Genomic DNA, 27,376 nt, shown 5'->3' on the forward strand with positions numbered 1-27,376 from the left:
CAGCTCTGTCTCCGGGATGCTGAGCAGGCGGGCGGGGCTGTTTTTCGTTGCAGTGCGCTGCCGTGGAGTGATGTAGCAAGACGCACGGGACAGAGCGGACACAGAGGGAAGCAGAGGAGACATCTGCACGGTTGCTTTTTGAAAATAAAATAGTTCAAATCTGTTTATTTTAGAAGCAAAATGGATTTACCGAATAACCCAATCTAACGTCTACAACATCAGAGCCATCCGTGCAGCCTGACACACGGACATCTTGTTTTTCTCCTGTCAGGACTCCCGAGTGCAGAGACACATTTACCCCTTATTTTGGACAAATTGCATTGTAGTGGAGCTCTGTACAGGTCAGCATGGCGTGGCCCTGTATCAGCAGGGCGTGCTGCATGGCCCGCTTCTGGAACCAGCTGGACAAGGCTGACATTGCGGTGCCTTTGGTCTTCACCAAGTACACGGACGTCTCCGAGATGCAGCACATCCAGCTGCAGCCGCCGCTCCACCCTCCCCAGGCCCGGGTCGCCATAGAAACGCAGCCGTCTCGCGCAGACACCCGCACGGCGACGCGGCCGCCGCGGAGGTGCGTCTCCGAGGAGCGCGTGTGCAGCTCGGTGATGCGCGAGGACTTTAAGCACTGGAAGGTGCGACCCGAACCGAGCTGTAAACCCAAGAACGAGTACCACGGACCGGAAACACCGTTCAACAGCGAGACCCAGTACCAGAAGGACTACAAACCGTGGCCCATCCCGAAAAGGTACGACCACCCCTGGATACCCAAACAGCCCCCTGGTGAGGAGCGCGCCCCGGACAGGTCCAGGCACGCCAAACAGCTGGCGGATGCGGACAGTGGCGTGGAGAAGAGCGCTATCGCCGACAAGGTGCAGGAGAAAGACCTGCTGCAGGGCCACGAGAGGAAAAAGAAGTCCAGTAAGCAAGAGGGGCAGAAGAAAGTTGTCCTGAAGGTGGAGGGAGAGGGCAGAGGGAGGGCGGCGGCGGATGCCCTGAACAGGCAGATCAAACAGGAGATCACAGCCGACAGCTCCTACAAGTGAGTTTATACACTGTCATCACTGCTCACCACAGAGGCCTCAGGCCTCCACGAGGGGTCACAGGGGTCATCATACTGCAGATGTCATACTTTTATTTAAATTTATTTTATTTAATAGGGAGTAATTTTACATACAGTGCTACAGTACATATACCACAAAAGGCCTGTATTCATCACAACATTTACAACTATACGCATACTGCAATATGCATACCACAACACATATGTTAAAAAACACATTCCACAATATACCAATACACTAATACGTCTTGGAAATTTTGAGCTCAATTAGCTGAGAACGTTTAAAGCTTCGGTTTGCTTTTAGGCAGCACTTGACCTTTGTTATGAAGGAGCACCGAGTGTACTGTTGTCACTGATGGAGCAGAGGAGCACCAGGTGCAGTTAAAGTGAAACTTAACCATTTATTGTGCTGAGTCTAAAAGTTTGCATTCACTCACTCTGCATTCTGTATGTAAGCACAGTTTGTATTAGTGCCACAAAAATGATGTTACTTCCTTAACGCACAGTTACGTCGTAGAGTTGTGGACGTTTAAGCAAATAAAGTCACTGTGGTTAGGTTTAGAAAAAGAAACATGTAAAAGACCTATGATAAAATGACTCAAAGTTCACACAGTTTTGAACATGCATCTTTAGAGGAAATCTGGATTTTTGAGACCTTGTTTACTCCTGTTGGCACACTGGGGTATGTGAGAATTTGGGTACATTACTTTAAAAAATAAAAATAAATTTACAAACAGTTTGTAAGAACAGTCTGAACATAATGTTAAATAGATGAGGTAACAAACACTTGTCTTAAGGGCGAAAGTCCTGTGTTTGTTGACCCATCTAATACCCCAACCTTCTTCTTTATGTAACTTTTGCTCTTTATACTACTTCCTTCTTTATCCCTGTCAGCATAATTGTCACGTAATTGCAGCCTTCATGATTACATCGGTTAAAAAGGAATTACTGGTTGATGATTACACGCAAATTCTAGTGCATTACTTTTCATAGGTATACAGTAAACGACAAACCTGTAAAATTATGACAAACTTAGCAAAATGTTGCATCTTGCTAACCAAATATTCCACTAATTATTTGCTCTTGTACCAAGAGTCGCCTGCCAGGGAGAAAATCTTAAAAAATGAGGGTCAACTTAAGACAAGAGCTTTGTTGTTTGTTACATCGCTGGCCTGAGAAATGTGAATTTGTCCACTATGTTGGACTTAATTGAGGGTGACTAATTTATCACTTGGTGAAACAGCTGTCCACAAACTAATTGAAAGCCTCTAGAAACAAGTAACTCAGAGCTCCACGCAGCATTTAAAAACATCATAGAGCTGTTATTTTCCACACAGAAGGTAATCAAATTAAACAGAAAGGGTCAAGGTGGAGTTGACTGTTGGTGTTTAGGTCCGCGGGGTTAATCTCTGTCTGATTATGCAATGTTCCAGAGGATGATAGGGACTGGTGGTGGATGGATGAGCATCAAGTCACGCATGTCGCAGTGACTGTACGCATGTCTCTTGAGGATATGCTTTGATGTTATCAGTTGCATTAATGTCCTGGGAAGGCTGTTGGTTGGGAGAGTGTGAGATGATGTGATATATGAGTCTTTATATTTGTGTTTGTTTGTATTTTGTTGCTGCTGCTGTAATCTGGCTTTTGGTGGATTTTTAGAGTTTTCACTGTCCATATCTCAGTATTTATATCGAATAGTGTAATCCAGGGATACTCGATTTACTTTACTTAGAGGCCACTTCTGCAAAATGAAAGGAGGGCAGGGGCCTGTCGCAGCAGCCCATACATGTCTCTAGGATTTTAGGACATTTCTATGATTTTCAGGACAGTACTTGGATTGCGGGACGTTTCTCAGATTTTTGTATGTTTCTAAAATTTTAGGACGTTTCTGTGAACTTAGGATGTTTCTAGGATTTTCTTATGTTTCTAAAATTTTAGGACATTTCTCATAATTAATCATGTTATGGGTTTTCAGCACATTTCTCGGATTTTAAGACATTTTTTGGATTTTAGGACATTAGGAGCTTAGATAGGACCTCTGTGGGGAATGCGGGGGGATCCCCCACGAGTATTTTTTTGATAAAAAAAAGATCTATTTTAATGTTTTGTTTTCAGCACTCTGGCACTTTATGTGTACTGAAAGTACAAAAACAACTCCCAGTGTGAATGTCTTTATTTTTATTTTGAATTTGAAAGTTGTTGGGGGCCACCTGGCACCAGATCAGAGACCAGATTTGGCCTGTGGGCCATAATTTGGGTATCACTGCTGTAATCTGTAAAATGTTTCATTTGATTCACAGATTTTCAAAAAGGATTCATATTAGTATATTTTGATTCTGTGCTGTAACAAAGTGGAGATTTGAGTGGGGAACGCCGGCTGAAGTTTGATTTGTGTGGCAGAGGTGAACAGTACTATGTGAGGTCAGTGAGAGTCTTACAGCTGTTTGGTGCTGCTGTGTCTGTATTGTTGAGCAGTCAGCAGGGTACAGCCCAGAGCACTTTCCCCCCACACGGCATGAAATGGCTGCACCGTGACAAGCAGAAGCCCATTCGACTGTCTGTCTTGGTCTGCCAGCGGAGATTTAAAGCAGGTCAGCTGTGGGGTAATGCCATGTGTGCACACAGTTACATTGCACACACACACAGAAACTAACACATAACACATGCACTGAAAAGAAATGTTTGTAAAGGTATTTTTTGGCTTGCTTTCACTTTTTCGTTTTTATGCATAATCAGTCAGGGCCATTACTGAAACTCATTTTTATCTTTTGTGTCTGTGCAAGTTGCTCAGCATGAGGTTTAGGAGTGAGCCAAATCCCAAGTGCATTTATAAGATTTGACAATTTTAGTTGTATCAAGTGTATGAAAGGCAGGAAGATGCAAACAGGAATAAAAAACATTTTGTTAGCATTCAGAGATGTCTGAAGATATGTCTGATGTATACAAGATGGTGTCATCAGCATAAAAATGGACATTGTAAGTCAATGATAATATTAATAATATAGAGTGTAAATAGTGAAGGACCCAGCACAGAGCCTTGTGGTACCTTGTATTCATCCCAAGGGAGGTTGTTTCAAAACATCCAATGCAGATCTTCTGCAGCCTAGATGGCAGAAGAAAATGTTGTATTGTACATTTCTGCAAATCACAAATACGTTATAGTTGTGTGTTTCAGACGTAGCATATCATTTTTTCTAAAGTGATGCAGTGTATGAGCAGAGTTTGTCATCAGGAGGTGAAGGAGAAGATGGATGGTATGATATTAAGGCTGCTAAGCTGCAGACCTCAGGAGATCGCTGTTTGAGACCAACAAACAGCAACACTGGTGGTTATTTTGCAATTTGGCATTTCCACCAGTGTTTATGGAACCAAATCTTAGAGTTTTTCACTGACACATTGTGCATTATTGAATTTTCCAATGCCAAAAATGTTAATGTTGTGGTCATTTTATTTCTAGTTTTATACCATTAGTTTGTGGGGTTGGAGATGTGAGCGCATCTCAAATGAAATCAACCACACATTGTCTCTGCACCATCTCATCTGTAACGTTTAATTTACTCACTGTCATTCAGCATTTGTAGAAAATTTCTCCAACCTCTTGATTTTTATGCCAATTTCTTCTCTGCTTAAGAAACTCTCAGGCCTCTAAAAAGTCTTCCTCGATACTCCTAACAGTTTTTCACCTTAGGAGTTCTCTTGAGGGTTATGACGGTTTGGGAATGACTTTTACCTTAAGCAGGAACAAGTTTAAAAGAGGAAATTCTTAGAAAATATTATAGAACTCTTTATACGAGAAAGCTTTTTGAATATGGCCTATTGAGTTGCCAAATTTGCAATCACAAAAATTGCATTTTTCCTCAAATCATTCAGCCCTGGTTGTTTTTTTTTATAATGATATGTGCTTATACAAATAAAAAATATTGCCTGATATGCCAGATTTCTTAAATATCAACATCTTTAAAGATCCTGTTTCTGGTTGTAGCAATCAGTAACTCTATGTAGTCAGTGCATGTACAGACTTTGTAGCAGGAAGCAACTGTTAATAGGGAGCCACATTCACTGTTAATTCAAAGCCAGCCATCCATTGCTTTGTGTTGGTTTGCACCGGGCCAATTACACGTGAAGTCTAGTTCCCCTAAGCTCTATTTTCTGACGTTGTTACAAACTTTCAATCGTCCACAGAGAGCACAAAGGCTCTTTTTCTGCAGCACACCTCAGAAATGCTACAGGCAACTATAGCTCTTTTCTGCCAACCGCTGTGTTAACTATTTCTTTTCCTGCCTTAAGTGGTGCAGCATTTTCAACAGCCTCCCAGTCACAAGCTCCACCCAGCCTTCATGTCGCCGCCAACTCGCTGCATTATGTTCAAAATGCCATTTTTTGCATGAGAATAAGTCGCACGCCTCAAACAGCTGCAGCTGGACTCTTTGTTAATGTTTTCTTTTGCTGTAAAAGACAAAAGCCATTCTTTATCTTGTCAGCGTTATTTGTTCCATCATGCGATGCGGCTAATAAAAGACACACAAAGAGCAGATTGCGTAAAGAATTGTTAGCAAAATTACAGAGTGACAAATGAGAGTTTCATCGCCGACAGTGTGGCAGGTAGTGCAGGTTGATTGAGTTCAAGAAGGAAGAGAGAGACTGAGGCATGAATCTTTCATTTAATTTGTGTCACGTATTGCAGCACAATCTCAAGAGCTTCTTCTTTTGATTCGGTGCTCTTGTGTTTCTCACCTGGGCACTTTAAATCCTCCCTCTGCCAGACGAGGATGCTCCATCAAGTGGAAACGACTTTGTCTTTTATGTCACGTTTACATAGCCCTCCTGGCACCAGACAGTGCACTGTAAAGAGGCCAGTGGATTCGGCTGGATTTAAAAATGATCCTCTTAGGGAGCCTGCAAAGCCTCATGTTTCTACAGACAAGCAGTGAATGCAGAAACATCCCATTCTGAAAAAACGGCATGTTGTTATCTCACAGGTCCCAAACTAACTCATTAGCAGTAAAACTACACTTTGAATGATCTGCTTCCTAAAAAAAAATACCCATTTTATTGTCAAAATGTGGTACTAAAATGTCAGCTGATATCCAGGATTCTTTTGCATCAGTGCAGAGTTCTGCCTGTTAAACCTGTCGGTCTTATGTAACCAATCTAATCGGATTCATCATATCTGACTACAGTTAATTTACAGGGAAACGTCTTTGGATTTGATTGTGGATATGAATGAATTATATAAGATGCCGTAACCCAGTTAAACCTGCAGCTCAAATGAAACTCTGATCATTATTAATAACTGAAAAGCTGAACTTTGTGGCCGCAAATTTTTTTAAAGCATGCAACAAAAAATTATTTTTTTGTTGTTTTTGTGCTGCAGGAACGACATGTTCTAATCCCAAGTCTTCACATATAGCTGCTTTGTCAGTGGACTTTTGGATCTACATATTATGTTCAAGGTATCCTTCAATGTCTGCTGTTGCCGTTCCAGGATGCCACTAATGACACCGGGATGTCAACAAATACACATGGTTAAGTTTAGCCACAAAAGCACATAGCAACTAATGCCGAGACGTCATCAGAAGCTACAATAATATGGGAAGCTAACACCAGGGTTCTGGGTGAAAGTCCGGGATTTGTTGGGCCCCTCCTGCTTGCCGTATAAGGACCTTCCAGCTTCAAATATAACCTGTTACCAGCTGCATTTGTGCCTGATGGCACCTTTCGTAGCATATAATGCTGATGTGAAAGGTGGTTTTTGGCATCGGTGTCTGAGATAAATGACACAGCGTCCAGCGGTGTATCATGATGCATGATGCAGCGATTCTGTCTAGTTGTGTTATCAACGATGCCGTGTTACAAATTACATTACAATATCATACCACTGCAAAAGGTTGCTTTTGGTGTCAGTATCTTACGCCAGACTTGGGTGTGAATTAACCCTTCCATTGCATCAAAATGTTATCAGGTTTTAGGGTTTCTGTGCAGTGGAAAAGAGGCTGCCAGAGGTGCCAGACACCACAGGACTACTCAAGGGATCCTGTGTCCATGTCTCAACAGTTCAGATCCAAGTCCGATCCACAGTGGGGTCTCTGAAGGCATCAACACTGGACATTTGGGGTATTGCCATGTACTGTGGATGTTTGATCAGTTTTTGGATCTATGGGAACTGTGCGGCCAGGTCAGTGCTTTGAGCTCTTCTGCACGATCCTTGGGCCATTCCTGAAACTGTTATTTATGGTTTGGCACGGCAATTTTCCTGCAAAGAATGCTTGGAAGATGTGTGTGGGAGCCACCATTTGTACCCACTGACAATCCCCTGTTGATACTGTATGTAGTGTTCTAGCTCTCAGTGTAGCTGTTTCCATTGAGCCACAATCTGAGAGGCTGTGAGTTAGAGATGAAGCCAACTGATCCCAGAGGAAGAGGGAGTATTGACCAGAAGCCAGGCTGTACACCCGCTGACACACCGAGAAACACTGTGAGGAAGTGAGGCTGCAGCACTGTGTGTGTGTGTGTGTGTGTGTGTGTGTGTGTGTGTGTGTGTGTGTGTGTGTGTGTGTGTGTGTGTGTGTGTGTGTGTGGGCAGATTGATTCGCTGGAATACTGTGAGAGAAGCAGACCAGTCCTTCAGTGTTTGTCCGGCCAGCACTGTTGAAGGATTAGAGCCAGAATCACTGCGGTCACCAGCAGTAATAACTGCACAGTCTCAGCAGTGTTTTGCGGGTTTTGTCACACACATAACGTTATTAGGATTTAGCCTCAACAAAAATTTAAACGCAGCACTTTGTTTTTGCTCCCATTTTTCACAGGTTTAAGATTCAAGACCTTTTTGCAGCTCTCTCTTCTCTCAAATTTTGGTTGCAAATTTGACAAAGCGGTGTGAGCAGGTTTCCTTTTCCAAGATAATCCATTCACCTGACACGTGTGGCAAATCAAGACACTGATTGAGCAGCATAATTACTGCACAGGTGTGCCTCACAATTAAAGGCCACTAAAATGTGCAATGTGTTTTATATTGAAAAGAAGAGGATTTCACATGACTACAGCCACAGAAATAACCTTTTGTGGTCACAGATACTCAAAAGAATCAGTCAGTATCTGCTTTGACCTCAATTTTTGGTTGAAAAAACTTTTAGTCTTTAAACCTTTAATTTAAAAACTTGATGGATTGACCACCCACAGAAATAGCTGGGTCCCCAAAAAGGTTTAGTGAACGGGGCCTCCCCAAATCTGCTATATTCAAATCAACAGATGGACGTCCTTTAGATTCTGGTTTTTGTTCAGTAGATTTCTCAGGTTGTTCGGCTGGCTGGATTTTTTTTGTTTGATTGGATTTTTTTTAAATGGTTGCATAAAAAGAGAAGACTGATGCCATTTTCAGGAGCTTGGGTTTTTCTTTATGAAACAGGCTTCATCTTACCAAAGCGACAATATGATATTATTTTTGTTGTTTTAATGAGTAATGGTGAAAATTTTGTATCAAAATAAATTATATTGCTTATTCTTAGGATGAACATGATTATTGCCGACATTTCTGATATTTAGTGAAATGCCTCAACAGCTATTGGCTGGATTACCATGAACTTCGGGACGGATATTCGTGTTTTTCTCAGGATGCAGTGTACTAAATATGGTAATGCAGCTCATTCAGACATGGACGCCAAAACCACATTTCACAGCGGTATGATGCACCATCAGGCGGTCTCAGTTTGTAACCTGATGCGGCCGTATGATACACCAATGGATGGCATCAGTTTGAAACGCTACCGGTAAGGACATAATGTAAGGAGCTGGAAGGTCCCTATAGAGCAGGAGGGAGGGAGGGGAGATGAATGGGTCCAGCAAACCCTGGTCTTTCACCTGTGACGCCAGTGTTCACTTCCCATATGAATGTTGAACCAAACAATGATATTTTCTTCTAATCTTAACCTTATGCTTTTGTTGAAAATCCAGCGTCGGCTGCGGTACCTCAAAACGTCAATAGCAGACACAGGAGGACGAAAAGAGTATAATATGTAGACACAAAAGTCTACTGACGAAGTGGCGACGGATGAGAGCGTGTTGGGTGATCCTTGAACTTTTCATTTAATTCTGAATTCTGACTTGTCCAGGACCTGAAAAGCTAGTGATGTTCTCTTCAGCCTAAATAGTGAATGTCAGCATCTTCCCAATAATGATCTTTAACTGGAGAAAATTAGATTTGGCTTTTTTATGCTGCCTACCACTAAACTGTCAACATACTGTTAGCTGTAACTGTGTGTCAAGAAAACTGTTTGATCCCACAGTGCAGAAATTTGCAGACTTTTGTCTTTATTCTTTTCTTTCCTCACTCTCTTTGGAGAGCGGTCCAGATTGTGCCATGTAAGAGCCGGGTCGCCTGGAGCTCAGCAGTGCTGTACCCTGGCGCCGTTCCACCCCTGTCAGTTGCCAGTGTTTGGTCGTAGTGACGAGGCCTCTCTCCGCACATCCCGTCCACCACAGCGGGTCAGCAGGGTCGGCCGTCCAAAGCAGCTTTAGTCACACAGCAAGAAATATCAGGCGGTATGATAGCATTGCCCGAGACGCAGTGACTCATCTTACGAAATAACAAAGCAGGAAACGACGCAGAAGTAAAAGATAGTAATACTAAGAGAAAAGAGAGGAGCCTATTTGAAATTTGTTGAGAGATTTTATTTTTAACAAAGAAAACTTGTCAAGCTGTGACTGCAGTGTGATGGCATGACACAGCTGATGTTTTTTGATGCATCAAATACTTTTTTTAAGCATAAATCAGCGCTATTCAAAATTGTACCGTCTGTCTAAGGACAGGTTTAAATTTTTAAAGCTCTGATGGTCTCAGTTGACCCCATATTAGATAAATGGCTGTGACAGACCCGGTCCAACCTGGTTGGCTGGAAATCTTGAACTGGAGAGGGACCAGACGCAGCTGCCAGAGCAAATAAAACCTGATTCTGCAGATTTATCTGGTTCCCAGGCTATACCAAGATTATATTTGCAGAAGAAGTTTGTTGTAGTATTGTATGTTTTGTATTTAGCAGAGCTTTAAAACAATTTTTTTTAATTAATCGTTGAATTTTAATATTTTTTTGCTATGAATTGCATTTCAAACAGTTTTGAAGTATGACAAAGTAAAGCAATTCTTTTAGATTGTCTTGATTGGGAATCAAATGACAGAATTTGCACTTTTCAGGAGTTCCAGTTTAGCTGCTTTCTCTCATTTACTTAAATGATGTAATGTGCTTTTTATTTTACTGTTATAATTTTTTAATTTATCACTATTTATAAGTATCTCTGAAGTATTGTTTTACGAATCCGGGAGATGCTGTGCTCTTTCTTTATTTTATAACAATGACAACACAGAATTGACGTAACTTTTTGACTTTGATTCAAACAGCTCGTAGAAGGCAGCAGCTTAAGACTGTTTTCTGCACTTAACAGTATGAATGCAACAATTTTGTTTACATAGTGTTTTTTAGATTTAATGTAGGAGCTAAGCTTTAAATTCCAAGATTAACCAAAAATACACAATCTTGCCAAAATGTATGCAATATGCATGAACATAGCCAAAATCATCAAAAAATGAAGAATGAAAAGCGCGTAAAATGCGTCCCTAAGGGTTAACTACATCCCAAGATATTGAGCAGAGAGATAATATTTCCAGAGCTGAAGGGAACAGCAGCCTCATGTGAACGTCTCACTGTTCCGTTTTCTCGCTCATGATATATCCAGTAGCTTTACGTAACAGATACGACTCTGTGACGTGACGCCCGCTGAACCGAGGAGGCTTTTTAAACACTTAAACAAGTACCAAGTACACGGTGACCTCAGAGACACAGGCGTTATTGTTGGTACACGGTCATATGTCCATGAATAGCACCAACTGCACAGTACAGACCGGTGTTTCACTGTCAAACCTGTCTGCACTCACAATCCGCCTCTGTCTTTTTCTCACACACACACACACACACACACTGTAGTGTCATGTGAGTCTTCAGAGCCTTGGCCTTGGACTTTGTTGTATAACCTGTCTTTGCATTGTGGCTTCTTGGCCCAGTCGAGCATTAAAAATGGACTTCAGTCGAGTTATGTAATCGCTCTCTGTGTGATTTCCACGTCTCCTCTGTCACCGTGTCACCGTCACCCGCCCCTTTATCATAAATACTTTACTTTTCATATTATGGCAAAATGACTTTTTACGCCTCAGTTTTGTTTAACACACGAACAGCTTAAATGTTAGCGCCTGATAGCTAATTAAAGTTTAGATTAATGGGATTTAACGTATAGTTAACTGAACATCTGTTTTAATTTATAAATGTCACTTATTTATATTCTGCTGACAGTTTCAGAAAGGTTAGATGAAATATCTGAGTAACCTTTATAAATTATCATTAAATTCACATTTTCAGCCATGCAAGCAGTCCATGTGTTTATGGATTTTAATAACTTTTGTGAAACTTTTACTTCTCCTCTTTATCATCATCAGAGCAACATCTTAATTTGTCTAATATGTTTATGAGACTCTGATCAGCCTCCGCTGTGTTGTGATTCTTAGTCTACGTTAGTTTAATTAGTCTTGTCCAGACCCAGGGAGGATGTTTTTCTGTATGCCAGCCTGAAAGCTAAAGTCGCCCTGGATCCTTTGTCAAAAAGCCTGTGAGATTTTTCCATTGTATTTTGGATCATTATAAGCTTTGCGGCAAACAAACATTTCGTACTTACATGTTTTGTTCAGCAAGATAATCTTCATTAAAGGACGCCACTTTAAGTGTCTTTAAAGCCTAAAAATAATCGATATAACATAGATATAACGTAATATGTGACATGTGATATGTATGATGTTCCTCAGTCTCATTTAGCCATTTGTGAGCAACAACGTGGTTTTTTGGAATCGCCTTAAATACCTCCTCTTGTGAGCGTAAAAACTTATTTGCAATAATTGGGGGTTTTTTACTAATTTGATGTGTTTCCGTCAGGCGTGTTTTATATTCACAATTTCAATTTTTACAGTTTGAGAGTTAATGGAAACCCGCCTACTGACTATGGATAAGTACCTCATATAACCTCACTTCAAAAGATGTGAACTATCCCTGTGGGACAAAAATCACACAATAGTAATAATCCCCTGAGAAAAGTATGAGACTCAGAAGTCCTGATGTTTATCGTTTCACTTCCACACGCTGTCTCATGACAACCAACCACGAGGACATTTGAGGTCTGAGCCTGGCAGCATTGCCGTTACGTTTGTACAATCAGTACAGCCAAAAGTACCATAATGTAGCATAATTTGACCATTTTTTCTCATTTTTTTATTAATTTCCAGACATGATCAGTGTTTGTGACTATGATGGGAAAGATACTACCCTCCATGCAACATAGTGTAAGATAAGATTTATATTATTTGGAAGATAAGCTTATTCTATTCTCTGATTTATTTAGGCTAATAAGTTAATTTCAGTAATGGTAAATCCATACATTATATTGTATGCTCCCCTTTAAGTAAAAATTAGAAGCTACATAATGTGGTGCACCTTCCCTTTAAGGTCAAGGATGGTTTAGATTGTGCAGTGATTGTGAGAGGTGTGTGTGTGTGTGTGTGTGTGTGTGTGTGTGTGTGTGTGTGTGTGTGTGTGTGTGTGTGTGTGTGTGCTGGGGTAGACAGATTATCGACCTTGTTGATTGTCAATATCAGCATTTTATTATAATGATCGCTGACAAAATTAATTAAATAAAAAGTGCAAATAAAGTGTCAGCATGGGAGGAACTTTTACTTTGTAAAACCTCAGGAAGCTATATTTATTTATTCATTTTTTATCAAAATTTTCAAATTTTCGAATTATCCCAAATTCTTAATACTGACAGAAAGATTTTCATTTTTATCATAAATGCATATTGGTTCCAAATATCAGTTATCAGTCTCATTAACTACTAATAATCGTTATCGTTTCCAGAAAACCCAATATACTCCTGCTGTTCTTCTGTTGAAATTAAAATGACGGAGAAAGTGAGAAGCCATCGCCACCGTGCTTTCATACCCTCAGCCCTTAAGTATTTCAACTTATATGCTCTTGATTTGCATACTATAATTTAAAGCCTCAAGTAGTTTAAAATTTCCATCTGGAAATGCTGGAGCCAAACGTTCACACTGCGATCCAAAGTCACACAGCTCACTCTCATCGCCCTCGTCTCAGCGTAATACATTAAAAGATGTTAAATCAATGCGCCTGTCGCTGAAACATACATTACAATAAACAGGATCACACGGTCTCCGAGGCTGTTTTCCACAGCTGCCAGTTATTGATTTGATGTCTCGGTAAGACTCGGGGTTACAGATTGTTCTAATGAGGCACGGGTACAGCCTCCTGGCCTTGTGTTTTCTTGCATGCGCTCTCCGTGGTGTTGCCCCAGGGATCCGTGACTTTTTCTCTGAACCTTGGCTACAACTGCGCTCGAGCTGAATTGTGCTGCGTCAGGGAAAGTTATTTGTTTGTGACTGTACTGGAGCCACAGGGGACAACAGATAGGTGTCATCTGACGGGCCTAAAACAGAGAACTGTCTGTTTTCCTTTGGCTTTACAGCATCACTGTATCCTGTGGCAGGAGAAGTAAGACATCATAACAATTATTTTAATGTTTTGAAGGGGTCAGGTTGAACTTGAGCCAAATTTGCTGATGTGCTTTTGCTGTATTTTAACTGCTACTTGCTTGTTTCTGGCTGTAAAAACAGGAGTAAACAAAGAAATCTGAGGTTAATTTTGGCTCGCAATCAAACAGAAGCTTCCCCATGTGACAGTTTTCCTTTTTTATTCACCTGATGACCAACGAGCCCTTCAAACAGTAACTTTTATAGCAAAGGCAAGTTTAAAGTTATCTATTTTTCACAATGATAATGTTTTCCTGTTTCATTGTGTTTACAAAACTTTGTATTGTCTTTGTTGGGGAAAATTTTGGTGTTTTTTCCTTTTTCTATCATTATGTGAACTAACGACCCTAACGATTAGGTCACACATTTATGGATATTTCACATTATATAACGTGCAGAACAATAACAATATAATCGATAAACTGCACAAATTAATCCAAAAAGTAAACTAAGTGATTGCAGAAGTTTGTGTAAATGAGTGTTGATTTTTGAGCAGATCATTTTCTGTGAATGTCATCAGAGATGAGTTTTACTGATATTTTTAAGATCAGATAATCCTGTATTAGTCCCACAGTGTGGACATTTGCATTATTAGAGCAGCAGAGAGATATCAAAGTAAAATATGTGCAAGATAAAAAGAGCAAAAAGAACAATATAAATAGTAAAAAACAAAATGCAAAACTACAAATAGGAATTGAGCAACAAAAAATAGAAATAGAGCAAGAAGAATAGTATAAATACTAAAAAAAAAGAAAAAAACAAGAAACAGTGGAATAAATATACACACCAATTGCACATGAAAAATAATTGCACATTGTGATAAATTGCACAGTAGTTGAGGTGCTGTTGGTGTGTGTGGTCTACTGGGAGCAGTACTGGTTCTCCAGTCTGACAGCAGCAGGAAGGGAGGACCTGCAGAATCGCTCCTTCACACACTTTGGGTGGAGCAGTCTGTCACTTTTTAACGAAAATATCTGTTTGTGCTGTTTCAGCAATTATACATTCTTTATAGGCATCTGTTTTTTTGACAAATTCAGTGTTGTTTTATCTCCTTAATGCCTGGACATTTTTCTGTTTGTGGGTTTGAGGACTTATATGCTGAAGATGGCAGGCAACAGGAACTCAGTTACTTTTTATTTCTAAGAAACAGCTACTGAACATCACACAATCAAATCAAAGATTCAGCAAAGACTGGACTGAAAAGCAGAACTCAAATACAAAGTAGTCTAACGAGTGGATGAAGTGCAGGTGGAGGAAAAGGGCAGAGAAGCTCGGGTGAGGGGAAAACGGTGAAGAGGCAGGAGAGCGGGCAGGGAGCCGAAACTGAGCAGCAGGAAGGACAAACGAGGCTGATGCGGGACAGGTGTGTAGATGAGTACATGGGGGGAGGGGGACAGTCAACTGACATCCAAAAACCAAGAAAACACCAAAAGACAGACTAACAAATGAAGGCAACTTAAATGAGTCTTAAACAGACACTTAGTCCAGTCTTCCCAACAGTCCAAAGTAATCAGGACACAGCAGACTGTAACAGGGTGTTTTAACTGCATATTTTCTAATTTAGAACGAGGCCGTTTAGAGAGTGAAAGCTGTGCGCTTAAACATGTGTTCAGGTCTTCATTGTGAGATCATTTTGAGTTTTGAAATAATAATCTAAACTTTAAGAATTATAAGTGAAAAACAGAATCGACTACCGCACACTGAAGAACTTTACTGTGAATTTATTTAGGGGGAGCATGGGGTTTTTTGTTCGTTAACTTTTTGAAACCTCAACATTAGCATAGGAAAAAAAAATAATAACAATTACATTTTTGAAAATATTTTACAGAATTATTATATTTTTCTTTTTAAACTAATTTTCATGTGATTTTCTTGTACTTTTTTTAAAAACTAATTTGATGATAATTTTTGGGTCATTTATTTATTTATTTATTTTTTGCTCATTGCCTTCTTCCAATATTTTTGAAAGAAATCAAGCCAATTTGCTCAGATTTCAAAGGCTTAAATGAGAAAATAATCATCATATTAACCAATAATAAAAAAAATGTTAGCTGCTGCCCTCATACAACAGAAATACTTCAGATTAACACAGTTTCTGTATCTGCAGTGTCAGTTTGCTTGAAATAAATGGATGCTGTGTGAAGCACACTGCAGAGAAAACTAAAAATGTGCAAGATATCAAGAGAGTGATGCAGTGTGATGTATTAAAGTAAATTAATATGCAGCTGGTATTAAGCTGCTGTGGTTGCACTCTGTGGCACACTTATCCATAGGCCTATAAATGTGGAGAGACTGATATAGAGCACATGCTGCAGGCCAGCCGGCTCTGTGTGAATACCACGCTGCTGACCTTCTTCAGAACTGCTGTGTGAGGACTACATAGTATCACACCACTACGCTGCGGTGCAGACCTCCTCCCACCTGCAGCACCTCTGACATGCTCGGCTCTACAGGAGTAATGCACCACTTCATCTCTACACACAGATTACAAAGCTCATGTCATGCCGTCTAAAATATCTATTTTTGAAAAGGTTTTCTTTCATGATGCTCCAACAAAGAAGGTTTTTTTAGACAGTCGGCAACAAAATACAGACATATATACACGCCAGAGACAATGTAGAGGCTCAAAATAATCACTGATTTGCATAATTATACCACAGATATTAGCCACAAAACAAAAGAAAAGATTTCACACAAAATATTAAAAAGATATGATGAAGACGCACAAAAGCAACACATTCTCATCCCAACTCATGCATATCGCCACTGGGTTGTATGATGTTTTGTTGTTATTTTATTTTCTTTTTTTTTTGTTCTTTCCTTCTTTTTGGGGGATGGGTGGGGGTTTGATGCATCTATTGTAAATTGTTGCATAAATAAAGTGATTAAAGTCATTATGTATTTTCTCTCTCTCACACAGAACTGAGTACAAGGCGTACAGAGATGTGAAGCCGGCCAAGATGATCCGGGCCAGGTCCCAGTACCTGCCGCCAGACGAGAAGACGAGCCTAGAGACCAGCTACAGCGCCACCTTCAAGGGTCAAGCCCCACTGCAGCCTGCTGATAACAAGGCGCTGGAGAGGAGGAGGATACGCAGCCTGTACAGCGAGCCTTACATAGACCCCACCAAACAGGTGAGGCCTAGTTTGTTTCTATGGTGACATCAAATTCTTGCCATTCTCATCTCATTGCACAACACAATTTTTAGAGTAAAGCTCAGGAGTCTCATTTCCGACATCCTTAGGTTGACAGGTGTAGTGTCCCTCGCTCTAAACCCAAAAAGTCTGGAGCCGCAGCAGCAGGCCAGGGCAAGCCAGCGAAGAAAGCCAAAGATAAGCAGAGCGCCGCGCTGAAGGGCTCCAAGAAGACGACCTCGGAGAACCAGCCCGAGAACCGGCCAGCGGTGGGGGACAAGGAGAAAAGTAAAGAGATGAACAACAAACTGGCTGAGGCAAAAGAGTAAAAATCATTTAGCACTACTTCTCCTTTCATTTCTTATGTTTTCGGGGGGAAAACAAACACAGAGGCTGCAAAATTAATTAAGGTTCTCATCTTTATTCTCACCTTCCTTCCCCCTCCAGTCTTCTTCTCTTCTCTGTTCAGTCTCTCCTTCTTCTTCTCTGTCCTCCTTCACTACCTCTTGGCTACAATAAGATAACGGGGCTTAGACATGACATGCCATTGCTCCTCCCACCTCACGCTATATAAGACCGCTATAGTGGGCGGGAGCGTCCTCCTCCTCCTCCGCCATTTGATGCCACCCACCACCCCCACTCTGCTTGCCTCCATCTCCAGGTTGCCATGGCTACGAGCTGCCTGGCTATGCAATGAATGGCTCTCGTTGCATGGGCCCACCGACAAGCAATCCTGAAGCTTTGATCGGCTGAGCAGATTGCTTTGTTGACTTTATCAAGGATTTGCTTTTTTCCCCACTTTTTTTTTTTTTTTTTGCAGAAAAGATAATCAAATTGGCACTTTGGATTTCTGCACAAATTAACAAAACATCTTGAAAATCTTTGATAAATGTCCCGCTTGATCCGTCTGATCCATGGCTTGTTTTGTACCTGCTCTGTCATCTCTGCTGCGGCTCTCTGTTCATGGCGGGCTCAGAGTCTGTCGGACAATATCACAACGCTTTTGTCAGTGTCTCATTTTTAACCCTGTATGTAGGCTACGCACAGTTGTTTTTAGTTCATCTAAAGAAAAACTAGTCTGGTGAGACCATCCGGATGATGTGAGCTCAGCAGTTCATGTCGCTCTCTGAGAATGTTTGATTAACGACACCGTTCATTCATTTATATAGAAACAGAGCGCTCAGTGTCTTTGAACAGCTCTCTAATTTTATTGCAGTGCGTCAGATTAGATTTACAAATGCACCCTGTATCAGTCTGGACTCTCTGCTGCCCCAAACACTATGTTGTTTCGAGCTGCACTCATGGGGGGCTCCACCGTGCATCGAGAGATTTGGCGACATCTGCAAACCAGTGACCGAAAAATCGGATTTCACGTGGTTATTTGCTGTTCAGACTTCATTAAATCAATCTGGATACAATCTGGATGTGACAAAAATCGGATATGGGCTGGCAGTCTGAACAAAGCCAAAAGCACCAACACCAGAGGGACAAAAAAATGTCATTTCTCATGTGGAGACTACATCGGCTCGCCGAGTTTGGGTTTCTGTTTGGTAGTTATCGCTATAGCAGCTTGTGTGCACTATTGAACCACAATTCCACATGCCAATTCTGCTGCTCATATTTCATACATTCAGCATCAAATAACCGCAGACCTCCACGTGCTAATGTGCATATCATAAGTCATTTGATGAATTATTCTACACAGTTTCTTTTGCACATCAACAGGCGTGTTAGAGACGCAATGCATAAGAATCAGTTCACACAGCTCCACAGAAAATTGTAAATCTCTTAAAATTTCTCCTTGTGCTAATGACTCTCTCATGTCTGGCTGTTCCTGTCAGTCTTTCACCTGGTGAATCCATCCTAAACACTGTTCGGTAACACAGGTAGATTGTTTGACTTTGATGAGCAACATGATGTGATAGAGACTGTTCGGGCTTTGAACCCAAACCCATCCAAAGTGTCTGACAACAACTGGTTTCCTCCAAAACAAAATTCTCTGCGGGTTTCCCAAACTGCCAGCGCTTCATGATGCAGAAAGCTTCATGAGGTTTTAATCCACTCGCCTACAATATCAGTTCTTTCTGATCCCACCTCATGTCCAGAACTACTAAAATTGTGTTTGGCACACTGCTGACACACTTGGCAGAGCACACCTGACTGCGACCTGGTCGCACCGCTTCGTCGATGATAATAGACCCTGTGATACCTTCTTGTACGCACAGAAAGTGCAGGAACAAAAAGTCTTGTCCCCCCTTTTCCTGCACCCACAGCCCTACTCCACAAATACATTGTTACGTTAGACAGTACATGTAAAAATTACAGTGTATTTATATCTACCATTTGTGTGTGGCGTGTACCTCACTGACAACAATAAGGTTTTTTAAGATACACTGGCAGCATTTTTTGCCATTTCTCATTCAGCAGCTAGCTGCCTCTGGTGAATACCAGATGGCAGCATCCTTATTGTCTGTCTGAAGCATTGTGAACACCGAGCTGCATGGCTGTGATACCCAGCTTTGCAGCCCCTCGCATTTAGTCCTCGATTAGTACAATCAGTGGCCAAACAACAGTGAACATGGGTTTGTACCCGGGAACATTTTCATCACCATCAGAGCCAATTAGCCAAATCCAGTTGGAAAAAGAGCAAAATAGTCTTTTCCTTCAAGGAACTCTGCAAGTGCGTCCTTTTCAGTTAGTGCTGGGTTTACTCTACTAACATTAGAGTTTGCGCTTGTTGCTTCAAGAGCCGAAATTAGTGTTTAGCAAGTCTGCATTTTACATCATCAACTACAACACCTTCCCTCATTGTCTGTTTACGGTGTCAGTTACGGTGCAGATTATTTCTGGAAACTGTTTGTGGTGGCAGGGAGTCCAGACACGTCATCAGGATGGTCTCACCAGGCTAAAAAATAAAATAAAATAACCACCTTGTTCTCCCATCCAGCATTTGCTCCTTTCACGTGAAGCCCATTCATACAGTTGTATTTTAGTCATTTCGTAACACCCAGTTCGCTGCCAGCGAACCATCTGGGTCACACTAAACTGATTATGCATTAAACACCAGTCATTTGCATAGCAGATGAGTATTCCCGCTAAACTGTCGTGCAGCCGTAATGACATTTAACATCAGAGTAACAACATTTCTCAGAATCAGAGAGGGAAGCGGAGCTGGAAAATGTTGTGTTGAGTGGTTCAGGTTGTATTCTGTCTGCCAAAGCACACAGCCTGCAGAGCTGTCAATCTCTATAGCCATAATTCACTGTAATCACCTCCAGGGTGGTCTTTATTTACAAGACTGATCTCTGCAAAGCTTCACAGCAGTTATGCAATTGCAGCACACAAACACACACCTCCTCGTGGCTTTTTTTTTTAAAAAACGCACTCTGCCAAGGGTGACCGTAACCAATATGATTAGGCTGCCATGGGACGATAGCAGACAGACAGCTCATATTGCTGCTTAATAGCACTTTTCGCATAACCTTTTAAGACTGAGCTGTATGGATGAAGCACAGATTCCAAATAAATCCTGAACAATTCACTGCCGTTTCTGAAATATTTTTTGCAAGGATGAGAAGTTTTATGTCATTTTCTTTATATGCTGCATTTCGTATTCATCTTTTGTTGTTTTGCACCCCAATAAGGGCACAGTGATGTGATGATAAGTGTAACTGCTTCTGTTTTGGCTCCCAACATTCATTACTCTACGTTTCTGATTCCATGTTTTACTTGTTTTGCTCTAAGGATGAAAAGTATGTTGGTTTGATGAGGTGTAGTTTATTTTAAAACTGCTGATTGAACGCTGGAGTTACTTTTGCTCTAGTTAAACATGGTGGTGCTGTGTTTGTGTGTAGGAGGTATCTATAGCAAACCAAAATAAGCTGTAAAGCCACCCGTTTTTAAATTATGGCTTAAAGGGATAGTTTACCCCAAAATCAAAAATATGTCGTTTTTTTCCTATTGCCAATAGTGCTATTATCACTCTAGATTGTTTTAGTGTTAGTTGCAAAGTGTAGAGATATTGGCCTAATTAGTCAGTCTCTCCTAGATTTTGCAATGTTGCAATCTAAACAATTTACGCAAATATAGCCAATCTCCAGGAATTCTTCACAACTTTGCAGTTTTATCAAATCGCCACAACTTTACTACGAATTAGACTTAGTTTAATGTACGGCGGCACACAGCATATTGATCCGCTCCGCCCCTTTCTTTCTCTCTGTTTATCATGGTACTACTGCTGTAACTGCTGTAACACTTACAGTAACTGTTAGTAGTGGTCTCTCTCTCACCTGACAGTGAAGCTGTGAAGTGCACGGTGTCTCTGTCTCACCTGATGCTGAAGCTGTTGGGGGTCAGGATCCCGGGCTGCCCCCCCCCCAACAGTGAATCTGTGAAGTGCACGGTGGTCTCGCTCTAGTCTGTGTCTGCCTCGTCTGTTACGTAGCTTAACCTTTTCTTCCTGTCAATCTCTGTCTTTAATCCTTTAATCAGGTCAGCTCGTTTCATCTCAGTCGACCTCACCTTTTCTAAATCTTCCTGACTGGGTCTGATTCATATTGCAAAGAAAACTTTGAACGAGCTATTTTTAATATTTGTTTTATTTTATGCCAAAAAAATGCTTTGAAAATGCATCATATCATAATGTACAGCCTATGTTTATTGTAATTTTAAAAAACATGAGCTCTTATTGAAAAACACGTCTTAAAATATTGCAACTAGCATCACAATATTTTAGGAAAGGCTACCGCAAAACAGGCATTTCATTCCACAACAATCACAAAAACAGTCTGCAAAATCCTGGACGGACTGCTTAGATTTTATGCTAACTTCCTGTAACACAGTGCTTTCGGTCTGTCTGATATCTGCTGCAAAAGTTACATTTTGTCAACGTACTCAAGACAATTGTTACACAAAAAAAACAGACACATTGGAAATTGACTTTTTGTTTCATACATACACAGAGATAAAAGGAAACAAGGCTTTAATGATATCATCCTGGTGGTGCTAGATGAGCCAGCAGTAGATGCAAGCTTCCCTCTGCGCGCTGATACAGCGGGCATCTGGAGTTAGGTAGAAAGAAAATAGTTCCTACAGAAAACTGCATCGCTTTCAAGTTATTACAAGATGGGTTTTTTTTTACCTCTTTGAGCACCACAAGCCGAGTGCCATCTAGTTCCATTATATTTGTAAAATATACGCGGCAACTCAGACCAAAAGCAATCTAGATTGATAAAAAGCACTACAGGTAAGCAGTTTTGTTATGTTTATTTTGGGGTGAACTGTCCTTTTCAATCCAGATTTCCTTAGTGTGATGTGTTGAAGGGGACCATGAAGTAAGTTGTATTGTAATTGTTTATCTGTTAACACTAATTATAACCTCTGTTGTATATAAACATAGTATATTGTAGCGGGGCAACATGTTGACTGAGTCTGCACTCGGTCCAAAGCATCCAGCTACTTTTACTAGCATATATATAGATACATCATTTTTTCTTTGTTTTTTGGAATAGAAGAGCACTGTACAGTCTTGTCATGGGTCGACCCATCGTTGTGCTCCAGACACACACACAACCTCACTGTTCTCATTAGCTTCTCAGCATCCTCCATCCTGATTGGACGGCTGCACCATCTCTGTATTCTGTGGCGTCCGAGACCATCACCACAACCACCGTGTCTGTCCGAGCTGAGCACGTGCCCCATCAGGGATGAGGGCCTGTCTCGTTAGCATTTTGCAGCCTTTGGTTGGGGGATGCTTTGTCATGTAACATGAGGGAGGGGGCTTGTAGGGGCAATAAATGTTGTTAGCACACCACACGCACCCTGTGCTATCTTTGTGATTATTAGGCAAATAAGGATAGAAAGTATGGTAAAGAAAGTTATGTCTTGGGCAAAAAAAAAAGAAAAAAATTGACTGTGACGTGCTTGTGTTTCTATCTGCTTGCTCATATTTAATGAAACATTACAAATAAATGCAAAAAAGCAGAAAAAAGCAGTGTCTTCTTGCTTTTTTTCAAAAAGATTAGCAGTTGCAGGTATCTGTCCCAGTTTCTCCTGTCCCAGTCTGTCTTTGTGAGATAGACAACATTGAATAAATCCACATGGAAGAGAATTTTTTTGCTCTCACAACTTCTTTCTATGCTTATCCAGCCACGTTCTGGCATGAGCTCTGACATCCTCTCCAGGTCCTGCATGTTGCCGTCACGTGAGAACTGAAGAATATATTATTTTTGCATCGTGTCTCAAATATATTCCAAGAACTCATCCGACTTTTAGAGCAACATGCATGTCGAAGGATGTCCAGACACTCATTCCAGAACAAGATGTCATGTGCTTCTTAGGCTTCTAGTTAATGTACAAATGATGCTCTTTTATGCAAAAAAAAAAAAAATCCACCCACAAATGTGTGATATGATGCTGAGATCATATTGTTTTTTTCTCATGCTGTGTCCAATTTGTCGTGTGCTAATGAGTGACATTCTGATTCATTTGAAGGGTTGTGCTAAAACAGTACCACTACATACAACTCTGCCAGCCAATCCGAGATATTGGCTGGGTGCAGACTCTAAAGCAACACCTGTGGGGCTGTGCACTACCCAATCCCAGGTAATCGATCACGAGAGCAGTGAAAGGAAATAGACCACGAGCCACAAATGCCACTCATTCCCATTCATACATGCTCATAGAGTTTCCGTTTGTTTTCTATTACAGTGGCACAGTTTTGTTTCACCACATTATCTCTGGTCTACTCCTCAGGTCATAGCCGCTCTGTATATTTCTCTTCCATATGGACACTAGAGTTAGGGGAGGGTGAATGGGGCTGTCTGACTGCCTGCTGTCACATCCACATACATGTATGGTTCCTTAAGGTGCCATTTCTTAAGGAGGCCCCAGGTTTAGCCCAAACATCTCCAACCATCCTTGAGCCTCGGCCGCTGTATCGCACCCACTCTTCATGGTTACAACAAACTGCATGACTGTTGAATTATCCGCCTGGGCAAAAGAGTGGAGATTACATTCATTTATGAGGCAGATCACCCATGTAATCATGTTATAAACTGTAGCACTTTGCATCCAACCCAGTCCCCAGAGGAAAATTATGGCATTGTATGTTAATGCAAACATAAAAATATGTATCATTATAAAACTGGTTGTGATTTAGTCATTGCTGTTTTTCCAGTGGCTTTGAGACCCAAATGTGGGTGTTTTGTAGCAACCAGCCACTGTTTATTACGCAGCATTGAAGGCACCAAACAAGTTGTTTTGTAGTGACCCATTGTTGTTTTTTTCAGTAACTTTTTAGGGAGCAAACATGGGTGTTTTGTAGCAACCGACACTGTTTGTTTAGCAGTGTTTCATAGCGACCAGTCACTGTTTTCCAGACGACTTTTAGGCATCAAAATTTAGTGTTTTGTAGTGACAAATCCTTTTTTTTCTAGCTGATTTTTAGGCGCCCGGTGTGGGTTTATTGAAGTGACCAGTCACACTGTTAAGGCACCAAACAAATCGTTTTGCCATTGTACAAATTGATTTTTCCAGCACCAAACATGTTTTTTTTTTTGTTTGTTGTTGTTGTTGTTGTTTTGCAGCGCCCTTCACTGTTTTCCAGCAGCTTTTTATTGTGCTTAAACCTAATCATGTTATTGTTGAAATATACTAACAAATGCTAACATATAACACATCCATGATTTGCAAAAAAGAGCAATGCCAAAAAAAAAAAAAAAAGTTCTGGTGATTGGGTTGCATCTCAGCTTGTTGTCATTGACAAAAAGTTTCAGATTATGTTTACATTATAATGTTTTTCTTTTTTTCCCAAATATGTCTTTTAATGCATGCTGCCACTGTTTTCTGTTGGACCTGCAATCTGATGTTGTGCTTAATGATTTGGTCTAGACTTTGAGTGTTAGCTTGGATATAAGATGAGGGGTAAGTATGAATGGAATGAGGGAAGCGGCTCTGCTTTGGAAACACACAGTTCAAAGGAAATTGTAAGTGCATGTTAATGATCTTCACTCTGATTTACTGCTATTTGATTTACACTGAAATTTGATTTGAATTTGAAGTGAACTGCATCCTGTAGCTGTTTTTTCACAGAACACCCCGAGACCCTCATTGCACCATTGGCACCCTGTAGTTCATAATGTCACTGTGACTAATTGAATGGGTCAAAGTATTGACTGAAACCAATAGCTTGTATTGATCCAAATGCAAAGCTGTCCAATGTGTTGTTAGAAATAGATTGAAAGCTACTTTATATGCGTTTTCCCATGACTCAACGGATTTTATGGTCTTTTTTCAGTATATGTTACATCACTAATAAGTCACTTGCTTTTATAAAGTTTGCCGTGAGGCATTTTTATGTAATACTAATATATAAGCAACTGATGTCGCAGTTTTCAGCCTTAAAACAGAGCTCTGATATTCTGATCTGAAATGAGCGGTCACAGGGTGCTCAGCCCAAATATACGCAATGACTTGTTCGCCTGAGAGAAATGCCTCATCCTGTGTCTCTTTCTGTCTCCTTCTTCTCTGGTATCATAATCATGTGCTGCCTCCTAGAGATGCTAAGGACGAGGTTCTCCGACCCAGTCATCATCATTCCCAGGGTGCTGCTGGAGGAGAACCACCACCACCACTGCTGGAGAGACCCGAGCCTCGGAGGAGCGGCGGAGTCGTACGCTTTGCCCTAGATGTGAACCAGACTGAGTAGTTCTGCCTGTCAGGATGAAGGCAGATACACCTCATACAGAGACTGCTGCTCTGTACTGTAAATATCTAGTATTTGCAACTAAGTTGGAGTAGGAAAAGAGGTGAATCCAATAAAAAGAAATCTGCTATTCACGAGGAGGCCCACACATTGGAAACACGCATGTTTGAAACAGCTTAAGCTCATAGCTGTTTGACCCATGGCATTATTGCAACGGTGCTACATCATTTTCTGGTTTCATGCAATTTCTTTTTAAAAGTATTATGTCAACATCGTTAGAAATACCACGCCATAAAGTGCTTATACAACAATTATTTAAAACATGTACTGTAAATTGATCAGTTTTAGTGTAAATAAAACAACCATAAATTGCAGATTGCCATAATGTATTGTAGTTTTTGTTGTATGGTCATTGTGTGGTGTGAAATGACAGCCCGCTCTCATTCCAAAGTCATCAAATACAGCAGGTTTTGCAGTGATTTCAGGGTAAGATCCCGACAACAAGAGCCACCTCTCGTGTCCGCATGATTTACTGCTGGACAGCATCAGCTGAGAGTGTGGCCCAACAGAACCGTTTACGGTGTGCTGCTCAACATATGGATGGCACCTGCTGTGGCAGTATGATATGCAGACAAGCGGCATCAGGTTGAAATGCTGCCAGTAATGATGTAATATAAGGATCCAACAAGCCCCGGACTTTCATGCAGGAGTCTGGCATTTGCTTCCCATCTGAATGTGATTTTTCTTTTTCTTCACCTTACCATGTGCCTCTTTTGCCTAAAACTAAGCATTTATGCCTTTGTTGCCTAACCATGTGCTTTTGTTGACATCATCGTAGCGGCATCCTGCAATGTGAACAGCAGACGCAGAAGGATACAGAGAGCGTAACATGTAGACGTGGAAGTCCACTGCAAAGAGGCAATATGTGACGACTTGGGATGAGAACGTGTTGGATGTGATGAAGAGTACAGCATGTAGCCCTGGACTCCTACATTTGCAATGTGACACTGGGCTCATTAAGTTTATGTGTATAACAAAGGGAAGAAAAACATTAAAAATGATGATTAACTGAGAGTTTGGCATTTGAAAAAAATCAATAGTGCCAACTGGAAACCTGAGTTTTTTGGTATCTATTCAAACTTATACTTTATTTTCAACTCAAACATGCTTTTCTACAAAACATTGATTAATTAACAGAAGAGAGCAACATTTTAAAACTTTTAAGCCCCCTCTACTTGAAAAAAGGTATATTGCCTATTGTTACTTTAATTGGTTGTTTGGACAATCACCAGAAAAAATGCCAGCATTGTGTGTATTTGCAGGCCCCGGATATATTAATTTCGTACATTATTTTGTAGTAGATAGATTGAAACTTTCGAAACAACGCTGTGGTGGAAGTTTGTTGAAGATTAGTCACCAAAACTACGATGTTATGGTTCACAAAAGATGACGTTGGGAGTTGCTGCACTATGTAAGAAAAAATGGGTAGTTTAAACTGTACATCACGAGTCCAACAATGTCATTTCCACAGTACTCTTTTAATTGAATTTCTGCTCCAGGATTAAAAAAAAAAAAAAAAAAATGCTTTACACAAGCAGCCACAGAGGAATTTGGCCTGAACGAAATGGTCACAAATGTTCAGTATTTTGATTTAAATCTTTAACTATCTGATCAAATACTCGCAAACGAGATTATGAATCTGACCAAATAGCAATTGACATCCTTCAATACTGTGATAGAGACACATTTCTGTCAGTACCAAAACACGTGAAGACGCTTGAAGCCCAACTCTGAGACAAACAAGCCTGAAACGAGCCAAAAACTTTTTTTTTTTTTATGTA

At 40.7% G+C, this 27,376-nt stretch overlaps 1 protein-coding gene across 3 annotated transcripts; it reads left to right on the plus strand.

The window, feature by feature from the left end:
- Positions 1-26,588, plus strand: map6a (microtubule-associated protein 6a). 3 transcript variants are annotated; one of them, XM_042499905.2, is made up of 5 exons: positions 1-1,039; positions 16,618-16,831; positions 16,942-17,156; positions 23,324-23,434; positions 25,388-26,588. In XM_042499905.2, the coding sequence occupies exons 1-5, from the start codon at positions 348-350 to the stop codon at positions 25,536-25,538; spliced, it is 1,383 nt and encodes a 460-aa protein (XP_042355839.1). In that variant the 5' UTR covers positions 1-347; the 3' UTR covers positions 25,539-26,588. The 3 variants fall into 3 exon arrangements, with proteins under 3 accessions (XP_042355839.1, XP_087944670.1, XP_087944671.1); XM_088088544.1 differs by having other exon boundaries at positions 23,540-25,530; XM_088088545.1 differs by lacking the exon at positions 23,324-23,434.
- Positions 26,589-27,376: the final 788 nt, after the last annotated feature.

Source organism: Plectropomus leopardus, chromosome 15 (assembly GCF_026936395.1).
Source record: "Plectropomus leopardus strain MGB_pleo_1.0 chromosome 15, ASM2693639v1, whole genome shotgun sequence".
NCBI lineage: Eukaryota > Metazoa > Chordata > Actinopteri > Perciformes > Serranidae > Plectropomus > Plectropomus leopardus.

What these genes read in the sequence shown, in the direction of transcription:
- map6a (XM_042499905.2), top strand. Translation starts at nt 348, where the DNA reads ATGGCGTGGCCCTGTATCAGCAGGGCGTGCTGCATGGCCCGCTTCTGG. An exon ending in ACAGCCGACAGCTCCTACAA is followed by an intron (nt 1,040 to 16,617) that starts GTGAGTTTATAC and finishes TCTCTCACACAG; the next exon opens with AACTGAGTACAAGGCGTACA. An exon ending in ACATAGACCCCACCAAACAG is followed by an intron (nt 16,832 to 16,941) that starts GTGAGGCCTAGT and finishes CGACATCCTTAG; the next exon opens with GTTGACAGGTGTAGTGTCCC.